This window comes from Megachile rotundata, chromosome 6, assembly GCF_050947335.1.
Source record: "Megachile rotundata isolate GNS110a chromosome 6, iyMegRotu1, whole genome shotgun sequence".
In the NCBI taxonomy this organism is placed as follows: Eukaryota; Metazoa; Arthropoda; class Insecta; order Hymenoptera; family Megachilidae; genus Megachile; species Megachile rotundata.
Window position 1 is genome coordinate 2,495,876 of NC_134988.1, and position 12,849 is coordinate 2,508,724.

The window sequence follows — 12,849 nt, forward strand, 5'->3', positions numbered from 1 at the left end:
TCAAACTCCTCAAAACCTCATTTTCCTCCTCTTCTCTCCTTTCCTTTCTATCGCCTTCCAAACAACACCGTCTCCTCTTTAACTGCCTTGTTACGGCCTACCCGCGTAAAGGTAGGCAACTTCCTTACCATATACCAACGATCCCCCTCCCAGGTGACGTAGGGCCCTACGTCACCTGGACGTAGGACAAAACCGCGGATAACGGGTCGCGCTAGGCAGAAAACCATTCTCGTTAAGTGCGACAAGACAAAGAGCGAGCGTAAACGTTTAAATAAGTATTTTTCTGTATTCTTTATTGTTTTGTTAATTTAGCGTTCGTACAATTGTAATTTGTTTAAACCGTGAAGTTCCTTGTTCGTCGTAATTATTGTTGTCCATTAAACTGTAAATCGAAACGTGTGCTGTTTGTTTCTCTCGAACACTTTTCCTCATCGTTGCGTAAATTCTTTCACTTCTTGCCGAAACATTTTTTGGTCCTTCGAGCCGGATAAACCGCGTCTCTCTTCTGTCTACGAAGGAAGTGAAAGAAAATTCTTAGTGAAAGTGTTTCGTTACCGGTACACCGCGTTGCGTTAACGGTTGCAGTTTAAAACTTGAGCGTGCTCGACCTCTGTGAACAGTGACCTTTCAACCGAACAACTCTATTGGTGCGTAAAACATAAAACCGTTACCAGTTCAAAATGTCGACGATTAACAGCCTGATAGATCGCCAAATCGAGCTTTTCTCATCGATAAGTCGTACAATCGTCAACTTAAAAAAGAAAGGAGAAGCCAACATCACTGAGAAGTACGTCAAATCCCGCTTAGCAGCTCTACAAAATAACTGGAACTTGTTTCAAATTAATCATTCAAAAATCACCGACCTAAAAACGGAAGCCGTAAAAACCTCATCGTACTTTTCCGAAGATCTTCTTTCGCAATGCGAGGAAATGGTGATCAACAATCAGGCGACTCTGCGTGAGTATTTGGCAAAATTCGAAGTTAAATCGAAATTAGCACCTAATGACAATACTAACAACAAACGCGTTTTTTACCTCAATTATCGCTACCTAAATTCTCTGGAATTACCAAGGAGTGGACTCCATTTCGTGATCTTTTTGAGTCTATGGTAGTTAACAACGCTACAATACCAGAAGTTGAAAAGTTTCATTATTTGAAACTAAGTGTTACCGGTGAAGCCACTCAACTAATAAATAATTTAGTCGTTACCGGAGACAATTTTAAACTTGCGTGGCAACTCATTTCAGACCGTTATGAAAACCGCCGCGTCCTTGTCGACGCACAATTAGAATTGTTGTTTTCGCTCAAAAGGTCGTCGCGCGAATCTACCGCCGAGCTAAAACGGTTACACGGCACAACAACAGAAGTCCTTGGCGCACTCAAGGGTTTAAAATGCGACACAAGTAACTGGGTTCCTTTTATTGTCTATTGGGTGTCTCGTAAATTCGACTCCGACACCTTACGTGAGTGGGAATTGCACATCTGCAACTCGACTGACCTGCCGACTATTGCTCAGCTAAATGAATTCCTGGTGCGGCATATTCGTGCACTGGAATCGATGGAACGAGCCTACGTGGTGCAAGCGCCGGCCAAACCGCGACTCTTCAAGCCTCAAGCGCATCAGGTCACGGTTTCTGGAAACCCATGTCCGGCCTGCAAATCGTCGCACGCATTAGCATCATGTCCGAGCTACCTCGCAAAATCAGCAGAGCAGCGCAAGGCCTTCGTCACTCAACTTCTGCTGTGCTTCAATTGCCTAGGTAACCATCCAAGAAAAGCTTGTCGCTCAAAAGGTCGTTGCAACGTTTGCAGAGCTCGCCATCATACGTCGCTACACGATACTCCGAACGCTACCACCTCGTCGCCAACGGTTTCAAGTAATGGAAAGACGCCTACCCAAGCACAATCTTCGGAACCAGCAACCGTCCTCCACGTTGCGAAGAATGGCACTCCTCGAGGGCAAAACGTCCGAATTCTGCTGGCCACCGCGCTCGTCAAGGCGTCTTCATTCTGCGGTGAATCCAGCGTCATCCGGGTCCTCCTAGATCAAGGCTCCGAGGTGTCCTTCGTGACTGAAAGCCTCGTTCAGCGCCTGCAGCTTCCACGTCGCCACGCCACTGTTCCAGTTCGCGGCATCGGAGCTGGCACAACTGTCGTAACGCGAGGCTACACAACAATCAACATCACGTCGCTTACAAACTCTGCCTTTAGCTGCAAGGTAAGAGCGTTTATATTACCGAAACTAACTACCTACGTTCCAAATCAAACATGCAACATTGTGGACCTGCCTCACTTGCAAGGGCTGACATTGGCGGATCCCGACTTCTCCGTACCCCTCCAAGTCGATCTGGTAATAGGAGTGGAAATATATAGCCAAATCCTTCTCTCCGAGGTCATCCGGGGGCCGCCATTCACGCCCATTGCGCAACGCACACAGCTAGGCTGGATCGTCACAGGTCCAACTCCGTCCAACGACAGTGACTTCCAGTCCGCTAAAACAACGAGCCTACAATGCTGCGTGGATCGTGAGTTAGTCGACCTTATGCAGCTCTTCTGGCAACAAGAAGAATATGCGGATTGTAAGCTACACATTTCCGAAAAAAATTTAGAGTGCGAGAATCATTTCGTAGCCACGCATACTCGCGACAACACCGGACGATTCGTAGTTCGTTTACCTTTTGCTTGCGATGTAAACACTCTCGGTAACTCTCGAAATTCTGCGTATTTCCTACTCCGTAAAACCGAAGAACGGCTCGCCGCAAACACTGCACTGCGTCAAGCGTATTCTCTTTTTCTCAACGAATATGAAAAGCTCGAGCACATGCGTCGCGTTACGTCAACTAATAATCAATCTTCTCTCTCAGTATTTTTGCCTCAACACTGCGTTTTGCGTGAATCTAGTACGACTACAAAAATTCGCGTTGTCTTCAATGGGTCGCATCCTACTTCGACCGGCGTGTCGCTAAACGACTGCCTGCACACAGGTCCAAAAATTCAAAATGATTTAGCAGACGTTTTGTTAAGATGGCGTCAATAGGCCTACGCATTTTCTGCCGACATAGAGAAAATGTATCGTCAAATACGGGTGCATGAAGACGAATGCAGTGCATTCTTTGGCGACACGACACGTCAGCTCCCGTGCAACTACGCGTTAACAACAGTAACTTACGGACTCGCGTGCGCCCCGTTCCTAGCTCTTAGATGCTTGCGTCAACTCGTGGAAGACAACGGAAAAGTTCTACTTCTCGCGAGTTCGATTTTATTAGAAGAAACTTACGTTGACGACATATTATCAGGAGCTCACAGCGTTACGGAAGGGCAAGAGAAAATTCGTCAACTTAACGAACTCCTTAGCAAGGGTTGTTTCCACCTTCACAAATGGATAGTTAGCTGTGACGATCTCTTAAAACTATCTGTCGAACTTTTCCGTTCGAATGGCAAGCGCGACATAAACATCGACACTTCGCATCGAGCGTTAGGCCTTGCGTGGAATGTAAACAACGATGCATTTCTATTTACCTTTTGTTACGACGGTTCTCATCCTGTTTCGAAGCGTAGCGTGTTATCGACAAGCTCGCAACTGTTTGATCTTCTTGGTTTGATAGCACCAATAATCGTAAGGGGCAAGATCATGATGCAGGAGTTGTGGACCATGAAAATAGGGTGGGATGATCGCCTTCCTTCAGAACTTGCTAAGCAATGGAAAAATTTTTGTATTAGTCTCAGTGATTTACGTTCAATATCAATCCCACGGTGGAGCGGATTCTCACCTTCACTACTAACCGTTGAGCTTCACGGGTTTTCGGATGCGTCGTCGTTGGCCATGGAAGTCGCGATCTATTTACGTACGGTCACTAGCGAAAATGAGGTACGGATTTCGTTATTAGTTGCAAAAACAAAAGTAGCACCGATCAAACGCGTCACTATTCCGCGACTCGAGTTAACCTCTGCCGTATTGCTCGCTCGTCACATTAAACGTGTACGTACCGTTTTAAAACTCCAACATGTTCCTGTGCACTTATGGACAGATTCCACGGTTACCCTCGCTTGGATTCGTAGTCATCCATCGCGTTGGAAAGAATACGTACAGAACCGCGTTGCCGAAATTCAAACTTTAATTCCGGACGCGTCGTGGCATCATGTCCCAGGAAGCGAAAATCCGGCAGACAGCGTCACGCGGCACCACTCCCGACCAATTGCTTCATTCCGACCTGTGGTGGCCAGGTCCCGAGTGGCTCAAGCGTCCGTCTCCCGCGTGGCCGACGGAAATTCTCGAACCCGACGATCGGATTAATGAAGAGGTACGATCGGGGAAACAAATCGTTACGTCGGTACTCGCGAATCAGGAACCGTCTACTAGTCTAATTACGCGCTATTCGTCTCTCACAAAATTGTGCCGAATCACCGCATGGTGCTTTAGAGCGATATCACAATTTCGTTCAAAATCTTCGCGCGCTCCTGTAGCTCCCAGGTTAAGTGTCGGTGAAATCCACAACGCGCGTCTTCATTGGGTTAAAGAAACCCAACACGAAGTCTTTCCTGAAGAGATCAAATTGTTACAGTCCGGGTCTCCTGTTGCAAAATCGAGCTGCATTAAAAATCTCTTGCCGTATATTGATGAAACCGGTATTCTGCGAGTAGGCGGTCGTTTACAGCACTCTCTTCTGCTTCATGATCAAAAAAATCCAATCATTCTTCCGCGTGCCTCTCCATTCACTACGCTCGTCATTGATCACGCACACAAGTCAGCATTACACGCGGGGCCACAATTAACACTCGCGACACTTCGTCAAAACTACTAGATTGTTGGTGGTCGTAGCCCCGTCCGTATGTTTATAAACCGTTGCGTAGTCTGTATACGACACCGAGCTCGCACTTCGGCTCGATACATCGCCCTTTTTGTTTGTTTCGCGACCGGCGCTGTTCATTTAGAACTCGTTTCCGACTACACGTCCAACGCGTTTATTGCGGCGCACAAGCGATTTAGTAGCCGCCGTGGTATACCTGTCACTATCACTAGCGACTGCGGAACAACACTAGTCGGGGCGGATAAAGAATTACGCCGAATGTTTATAGAAGCGTCGCGCGATGACAAAATTTCAGACGATCTCGCTAACGACGGCACAGAATGGAAATTCAACCCACCTTCAGCTCTCCATTTCGGCGGCAAATGGGAAGCCGCAGTCAAATCTGTGAAATTCCATCTCCGCCGTGTGGTGGGGGACACGTCGCTGACTTTCGAAGAATTTTCCACTCTTCTCATTCAAATTGAAGCGGTCTTGAATTCGCGTCCGCTGTGCCCTCTTAGCGATGACCCGTCTGACTTATCGGCGTTAACTCCCGGTCATTTTTTGGTAGGAAGTGCGCTCACAGTTGTCCCGGAACCTACACTTTGTCAACTTCCGACATCGCGCCTGTCTCGGTGGCAGCTTTTGCGAAAATTTACAGAACAAATTTGGAAGCTCTGGTCTCGAGACTATCTCATATCTCTGTTACCTGCAAAAAAATGGCAGCAAAATCGAGAAGCTATTCAGCTTGGCACTCTCGTATTAGTCAAGGACGAACGCACTCCTCCAACAAAATGGCCACTCGGACGCGTTACTCAATTAAATCCCGGGCAGGACGGAATAATACGTGTGGTCACTGTGCGCACAGCGAACGCCAATCTTGTTAGACCTATAGTCAAGCTCTGTCCGCTCCTCAATGAAAGTTATTGTACACCCGGCGATAAAACGCGAAACTAACGTTTACTGTGCTGCTGTATCGTTTCCGTGTTGCGAACATCGTTCAGCAACGGGGGGGAGAATGTTACGGCCTACCCGCGTAAAGGTAGGCAACTTCCTTACCATATACCAACGATCCCCCTCCCAGGTGACGTAGGGCCCTACGTCACCTGGACGTAGGACAAAACCGCGGATAACGGGTCGCGCTAGGCAGAAAACCATTCTCGTTAAGTGCGACAAGACAAAGAGCGAGCGTAAACGTTTAAATAAGTATTTTTCTGTATTCTTTATTGTTTTGTTAATTTAGCGTTCGTACAATTGTAATTTGTTTAAACCGTGAAGTTCCTTGTTCGTCGTAATTATTGTTGTCCATTAAACTGTAAATCGAAACGTGTGCTGTTTGTTTCTCTCGAACACTTTTCCTCATCGTTGCGTAAATTCTTTCACTTCTCATGCCTCTTCTCCTCTTTCTTCCAACTTTCTTCACTGCTCATCGCCTTTTCCCATTTTCTGAATTCTTCTATCCTCTCTCCTTTCCCTCCTGCTTCTTTCACCTTCTTCCCTCCTCTCTATTGTTCCCCTGGTTAATGCACAACCAGGGGAGCGACTTGTCTTCATACACTCACCAAAAGTCTAATTCTTATCTATCCGCCAAACCTAAACTTTCCATCTCTTCCAATCACCTCTATGTCTTCTTCCTCACCTCAAAGCAGATATAAACACCGAAAATCAAACCAAAAAACACAACAAAAACCGAGTCCGTTCTAAAAGCGTCCTACTTGTATGCCGCCATCTTTGCTTCTCCCCAGTCGTAATGAAGATCTCGTACACAACGGCACGCGTAGTTACTATCCTTCCCCACACTATATTCAGGATGATAACCATGTACGTTCACGTTACAATAGTATAAGGTATGGATGTGTGAGAGTGGCGCTGCTAACCCGTACTAGGGAAATGTAAGGTTATTGTATTGGGCAGAATGAGCCCCATCGGGGCTCAAGCGTCCTCTTCTCTGGAAGAAAAATTAAAAAAATTAAAAAATAAATTTAGAAAAATAAAAAAGTAAGATTGGAATTAACTCGAATAGATGTTTTAAATAACTTTAATATAATACAGTCTTTCTCGCTATTTTACAATTTCACACGTTGCGCCGAAAATTACTTTCACTCTCTGTTCTCGCTACTCACTTTGTCCTCATGCATCCTTCGCAAATATACTCCTCGTTCACCCACATTCTCAAATACACAGACTCTCAGGTTATCGCACTCAATATCTCTTTCTCACTTTTATTATCATTCGCACTCTCTTTCACTCTCTCTCGGTCATTCACCTGTCGCTTGTTGATGGTATTTTGACAGTTCATCGGTGGCCCTAACGACAGCTGGTATCTGCATTTCTTATTGCCGTTGTTTACATCTTAACTGTCGCTGGTTTAAATAGTAACGGCTTATACTCCTACAAAACTAACTAGATAGTTTTTTATTTTCTTTCTCGGAAGATGGCGACTTTGGCCAAACTCTTGTGGCGACTGTACCGACAGCGACATATGCGCCCTCTGGACAGTTCCTATTTTTAGTTACTTTTTATTTCTTAGGTTAAGCTGTAAATAGTAGTTGGTAAGACTAGTTTATAAGGAACGCGGCGCGAAAAAGAAGAACATCGTTCTTCCACTTCTTGTACGAAAGCGAAAGAGTCTACACGTGCGCGAATTAATAAAAAGTGCAATACTTGCAAATAGCAAGAAAAGTCGTCGTGCGTCATTTCCTACATCGGGCTCTCCTTCACGAACCTCAGTCCCCACATAATTGGTGCCGAAACTGGTGAAATTTTATAAAAGGAGAGAAAAATGAGTACGGAAGAAAGTGCAACCGACGCACCGGCGGACGCCACGCGGCATGAGATACAGGCAAGTGAATTTCGGAACGTAAAGCTTCCTGCGTTCTGGAAAGAAGAACCGCGCTTGTGGTTTATCATGCTAGAAAGAGAGTTTGCAGCATACGGCGTGCGAGCCGATGCCGTAAAAAGCTCCGCGGTTGTCCGAAGTTTAGATCAGGACACGATGATCGTACTAGATGTAATATAGGCCCCGCCGGATAAAAGTACATATAATGATATAAAACGCGCATTGATAGAAAGGCTAGCCAGGTCGGACGAAGCCAACTTAAGACATCTCCTATCTGGCCTTGAAGTGGGCAACAGAAGACCGTCCGAGCTCCTAAGGGAGATGAGCCAGCTCGCGGGGGCGAACGTTGGGGAGAGCGCACTCCGCGCGCTGTGGATCCAGCGGCTTCCGGGCAGGGTGCAGGAGATCCTGTCTATAGTTGATGATGCGGACCTGCAAAGATTGGCGAAAGTCGCCGATAAAACAATGGAGCGTTCGGCAGTCGAGGTGTCGGCCATTGCCGATTTCACCCACGCCAAGCGGGACACAATGGCGGACGCAACGCGGGACGACAGGCCCGGACACCAAGATGGCGAATTGGCGGCAATCGCGAGGCGATTGTCTCGCGTGGAGATCGAGCTGACCAGGAGAAACCGCAATCGCAGCAAACAGCGTTTCTACATGAGGAGGAGCGCCAGCCGGGACGACAGCACGAAACGGAACGGGTTGTGCTAGTTCCACCATAAATTTGCCGAGCAGTCCTGGAAATGCAGGAAGCCGTGCAGCTGGACAGGCCCGGACAAACGTGGACCAGAAAAAAACTAAAGGCGACGTCCCAAGTCGAGGCAGTTGGCGACGTGCAGCAGAAATATCGCCTCAGCATCCGAGATACCAGGAGCAGGATAGAGTTTCTGATCGACACGGGCGCAGATGTTTCAGTAATTCCGCGAGCATTAGGAGGTAAGGATCGGAAGGTAGGCTCATTTAAATTATACGCGGCAAACGGGGCAGTCATCAATACATACGACGAAAAATTATTATCTCTAAACTTAGGCCTTTGCCGAGAGTTCCCCTGGCGATTTATAATGGCCGATGTTTCTAAGCCGATAATAGGGGCGGATTTTTTACACTTTTTCAACTTATTGGTAGATCTTAGAAATAAAAGACTATTAGACAGCAATACTCAAATACATAGAAATATGACACTCCGTAGAACCGATGTCCCATCAGTATCTACAGTAGACAGGGGCAATACATTTAATTCGTTGTTAAAAGAATACGTAGATATCACTAAACCTACTGTACACAAAAATATAAAACATAAGGTGTGTCATGAAATAGTCACGTCCGGACCCCTGTTCGCTGAGCGAGCGCGACGCCTGCCTCCCGAGAAATTGAAAATAGCTCGAGCAGAGTTCGAGCAAATGATTAGAAAAGGCATTTGCCGCCCTTCAACGAGTCAATGGGCGAGTCCGTTGCACATGGTTACGAAAAAGACCGGCGGTTGGCGACCTTGTGGGGACTACCGTCGTCTGAACGGCATTACAAAACCGAATAAATATCCGTTGCCACATATACATAATGTGGCGCATAGATTCGACGGAAGTAAGATATTTTCAAAAATTGATTTATCGCGAGCTTATTTCCAGGTACCTATAGCACCTGAGGACATAGAAAAGACCACGGTAATCACCCCATTCGGTTTGTACGAGTTCACGGTAATGCCATTCGGATTGTGTAACGCCGCCCAAACTTTTCAAAGACTGATGGACACGATATTGCGTGGTCTTGATTTTTGTCAATGTTATATCGACGATATAATCGTAGCGTCTCCCGATTTAGAGACACACGAGAAACATCTGCGCGCGTTGTTCGACAAGCTCCGGGAAAACGGTTTAGTAATAAATATTTCAAAATGTAAATTCGCGGAAACTAGTGTAGAGTACTTAGGATGATAAGGTTAGTAATAAGGGAATCGCTCCGCTGGACGAGCGGATCCAAGCGATCAAAAATTACCCGAAACCGGAGACGCTAGCGGATCTCCGTAGGTACATAGGCGTAATCGGATTCTACCGTAGGTTCCTTCCTCACGCCGCGGAATGGCTGGACCCTCTGCACAAGCTCCTGAAAGAAGCTAAGAAAAGGGACAGGAGGCCAGTTTGTTGGGACGATGGATCCGAAAAGGCGTTCGAGGAGACAAAGAATCATCTGGCTAGCGCTTCCCTGCTGCATTATCCGAAGGAGAATGCAGCGTTGGCGCTGCGCACAGACGCATCCGACGTCGCAGTAGGGGCAGTGTTGGAGCAATTTAGTGACGGTAAATGGGAGCCACTCGGTTTTTTCTCTAGGAAATTAGATAAGACACAAGTAAAGTACAGTGTATATGACAGAGAACTTTTGGCCATTTACAAAAGCATAAAGTTTTTTAGACACTTTGTAGAAGGCAGAGAGATGCATATACAAACGGATCACAAGCCGTTGGTATATGCATTTCAGCAAAAAGCCGATAAAGCTAGCCCGCGACAATTAAGACAATTGGATTTCATAAGCCAATTCACGACAAAGATCGTGTACGTAGAAGGCGACAAAAATATTGTAGCCGACGCGTTTTCTAGAATACAAACAATAGAGTTACCAGTTGTCATCTCGACGGAAGAATTAATACTAGCACAGTCGCAAGACGACGAATTAAAAGATATAATATCCGCCAACTCCGACAAATGGAATCTTCAGAAAATACTTGTAGAAGGTTCAGATAGATGTTTGTATGGAGACGTGGTAAAAAATAATATCAGACCTTACGTGCCAAAAGTACTTAGAAGAAAAATTTTTGATAATGTTCATAATTTGTCGCACCCGAGTGGGCGAGCCACCAAAAAATTAATCTCTAGAAATTTTATGTGGCCTTTAATGAACAGAGACGTAACCGAGTGGTCCCGTACATGCGTGCCTTGCCAGATAAGTAAGATCCATCGTCACAACAGGCTGGCACCCGAGAAGATAAAGGTACCAAAGGGTCGCTTTGAACATATCCACGTAGATCTAGTCGGACCTTTACCTGTAATTAATAATTATAAATATTGCCTTACGATTATAGATAGATTTACCAGATGGCCAGAAGCAGTGCCAATTACCGACTGTTCAGCCGATAAAATAGCAACGGCTTTGTACTCGGCGTGGATAACAAGATTCGGAGCCCCAGCCACCATTACGTCCGATCAGGGAACGCAATTCGAGTCCCAGCTGTTCCAGTCCCTGGCCAAACTGATCGGATGTAATAAGACAAGGACCACTGCGTACCATCCCCAATCAAACGGTACGATCGAGAGGTGGCATAGGTCACTTAAGGCAGCGATAATGTGTCACGAGACACGAAATTGGGTCGAGATACTTCCCACGGTCCTACTGGGTCTCCGAACTAGTTTTAAAGACGATATTGGAGCATCTGCGGCGGAAATGGTATACGGCACTCCCACAAAATTGCCGGGAGAGTTTTTCATGGCTCAAGACGAAACTACAAATCCGCAAATATTTTTAGAGAAATTTAGGCAACATATCAGACAAATTAAACCAAGTCCAATATCACACCATAGCGCTCAAAAGACATTTACTCATAAAAATTTATATACATGTTCGCACGTATTTTTGCGAGTAGACGCAGTTCGAAAACCTTTAGAACCGCCTTACGAAGGTCCATTTAGAGTAGTGCAGAGGGTTACCGATCGAATATTTAAAATTGATTATAAAGGAAGCGAAATCAATGTATCGGTCAATAGATTGAAACCTGCGTTTTGTGAAACTACCGAGACTGAAAGAAATAGCGTACCAAAGATTTATGTAAATAAAATAATTTTCAGAAAAAAAATACACCGACTTCGAAATGCACTAAAAAGTATAAAATAATTTCTATTTCCTAATGAAGTAATTTCTATTTCATTCAATCATGCAATTACGTAACAGATATGAATTAAACCTATTTACTCGTTAGGTAGTATATTAAATACATTTCAACCTTTTCGGAGGCGGCGCAAAATTAAAAAATTTTCTTGAACATGTCAACCTTTGGACAGCCGAACATAGGCAGAGCTTGTATAGCTATTTTTTTTTCTATACATATAACTCGACAGCACGGCGCGAAGTAGGTGTTAGTGCGTATAGAATGTAACTATGGTCTATCTAGATTCATAGAGTATGGGACGGAAAGACTCGATCGCCGCATATACTACAAAGATAGAGCCCATCTGCCGCAAATTTGGTAATTCCCGCGTCGTGGGCTCCGTTTATAGATTCTTAGATCCATGGCTTCCGCATACGAACGAAGTCGATTCAATTTCATTTATATCAGAAACGTTGCGAAATGAAAATGCACTCGTTACATTTACGTATATTACCAGATATATCTATAATGCTTCGTATTCTTCCTCAGGATTTATTAATTTCCAATACGCCATACCACAATCAACTGGTTATTGGCAGCAACGTTTACTAAAGTATTTTTAATTTTGCTCCGCCTCCGAAAAGGTTGAAATGTATTTAATATACTACCTAACGAGTAAATAGGTTTCATTCATATCTGTTGCGTAATTGCATGATTGAATGAAATAGAAATTACTTCATTAGGAAATAGAAATTATTTTATACTTTTTAGTGCATTTCGAAGTCGGTGTATTTTTTTTCTGAAAATTATTTTATTTCACGCTTTTTAGTGGAATGGGGAGAATTGTATGGGATACTGTGAGACAGTTCTTCTGGGCTTTTTTTTTGTCTGCGTAAATGCCATGAGCATAATTAAGTAAAAGACAACATGGATGTTCGTTTTTCAATTTTTTTTGCAACAATAATCCTTTTCAACTAAAAAATGAAAAAATTTTTGGTAATGGTACCAATGGGGAGTCAGACTCTACAAGATGCGAAAGGCTTTGTTCCGATCGGATGACCCACCTAGGAAAAAACCGGCGAACATACATAGATAAAAAAATCAGGGACACTCTTTCAGGGACAAGTACAAACTAATTACATGATGATTGAGGGTGCTTCATCTATTTGTTCTTTGTTAACTTTCTTTGCAAAAATTTACTGCGCATGTGTATCTCTTACGGTTTAGGACTGCGCAAGGGTGAAAGTATCCGTAAAATAATAGCAGATCCTGCGCAACAAATTTTCTAACAAATCAAATTGATGCATTTTTAGAACGATACGGAGACTGTACCAAGCAATGGGAATAATAAACCAACGTCAACGTGA

General features: G+C 44.7%; 1 protein-coding gene across 1 annotated transcript; it reads left to right on the forward strand.

Annotated features, from left to right (window-relative positions):
* The first annotated feature begins 1,105 nt into the window (after positions 1–1,105).
* On the forward strand, positions 1,106–3,037 carry LOC105664169 (uncharacterized). The gene has a single exon (XM_012297569.1). It carries the CDS (start codon positions 1,106–1,108, stop codon positions 3,035–3,037), a length of 1,932 nt encoding a protein of 643 aa, XP_012152959.1.
* Positions 3,038–12,849: the final 9,812 nt, after the last annotated feature.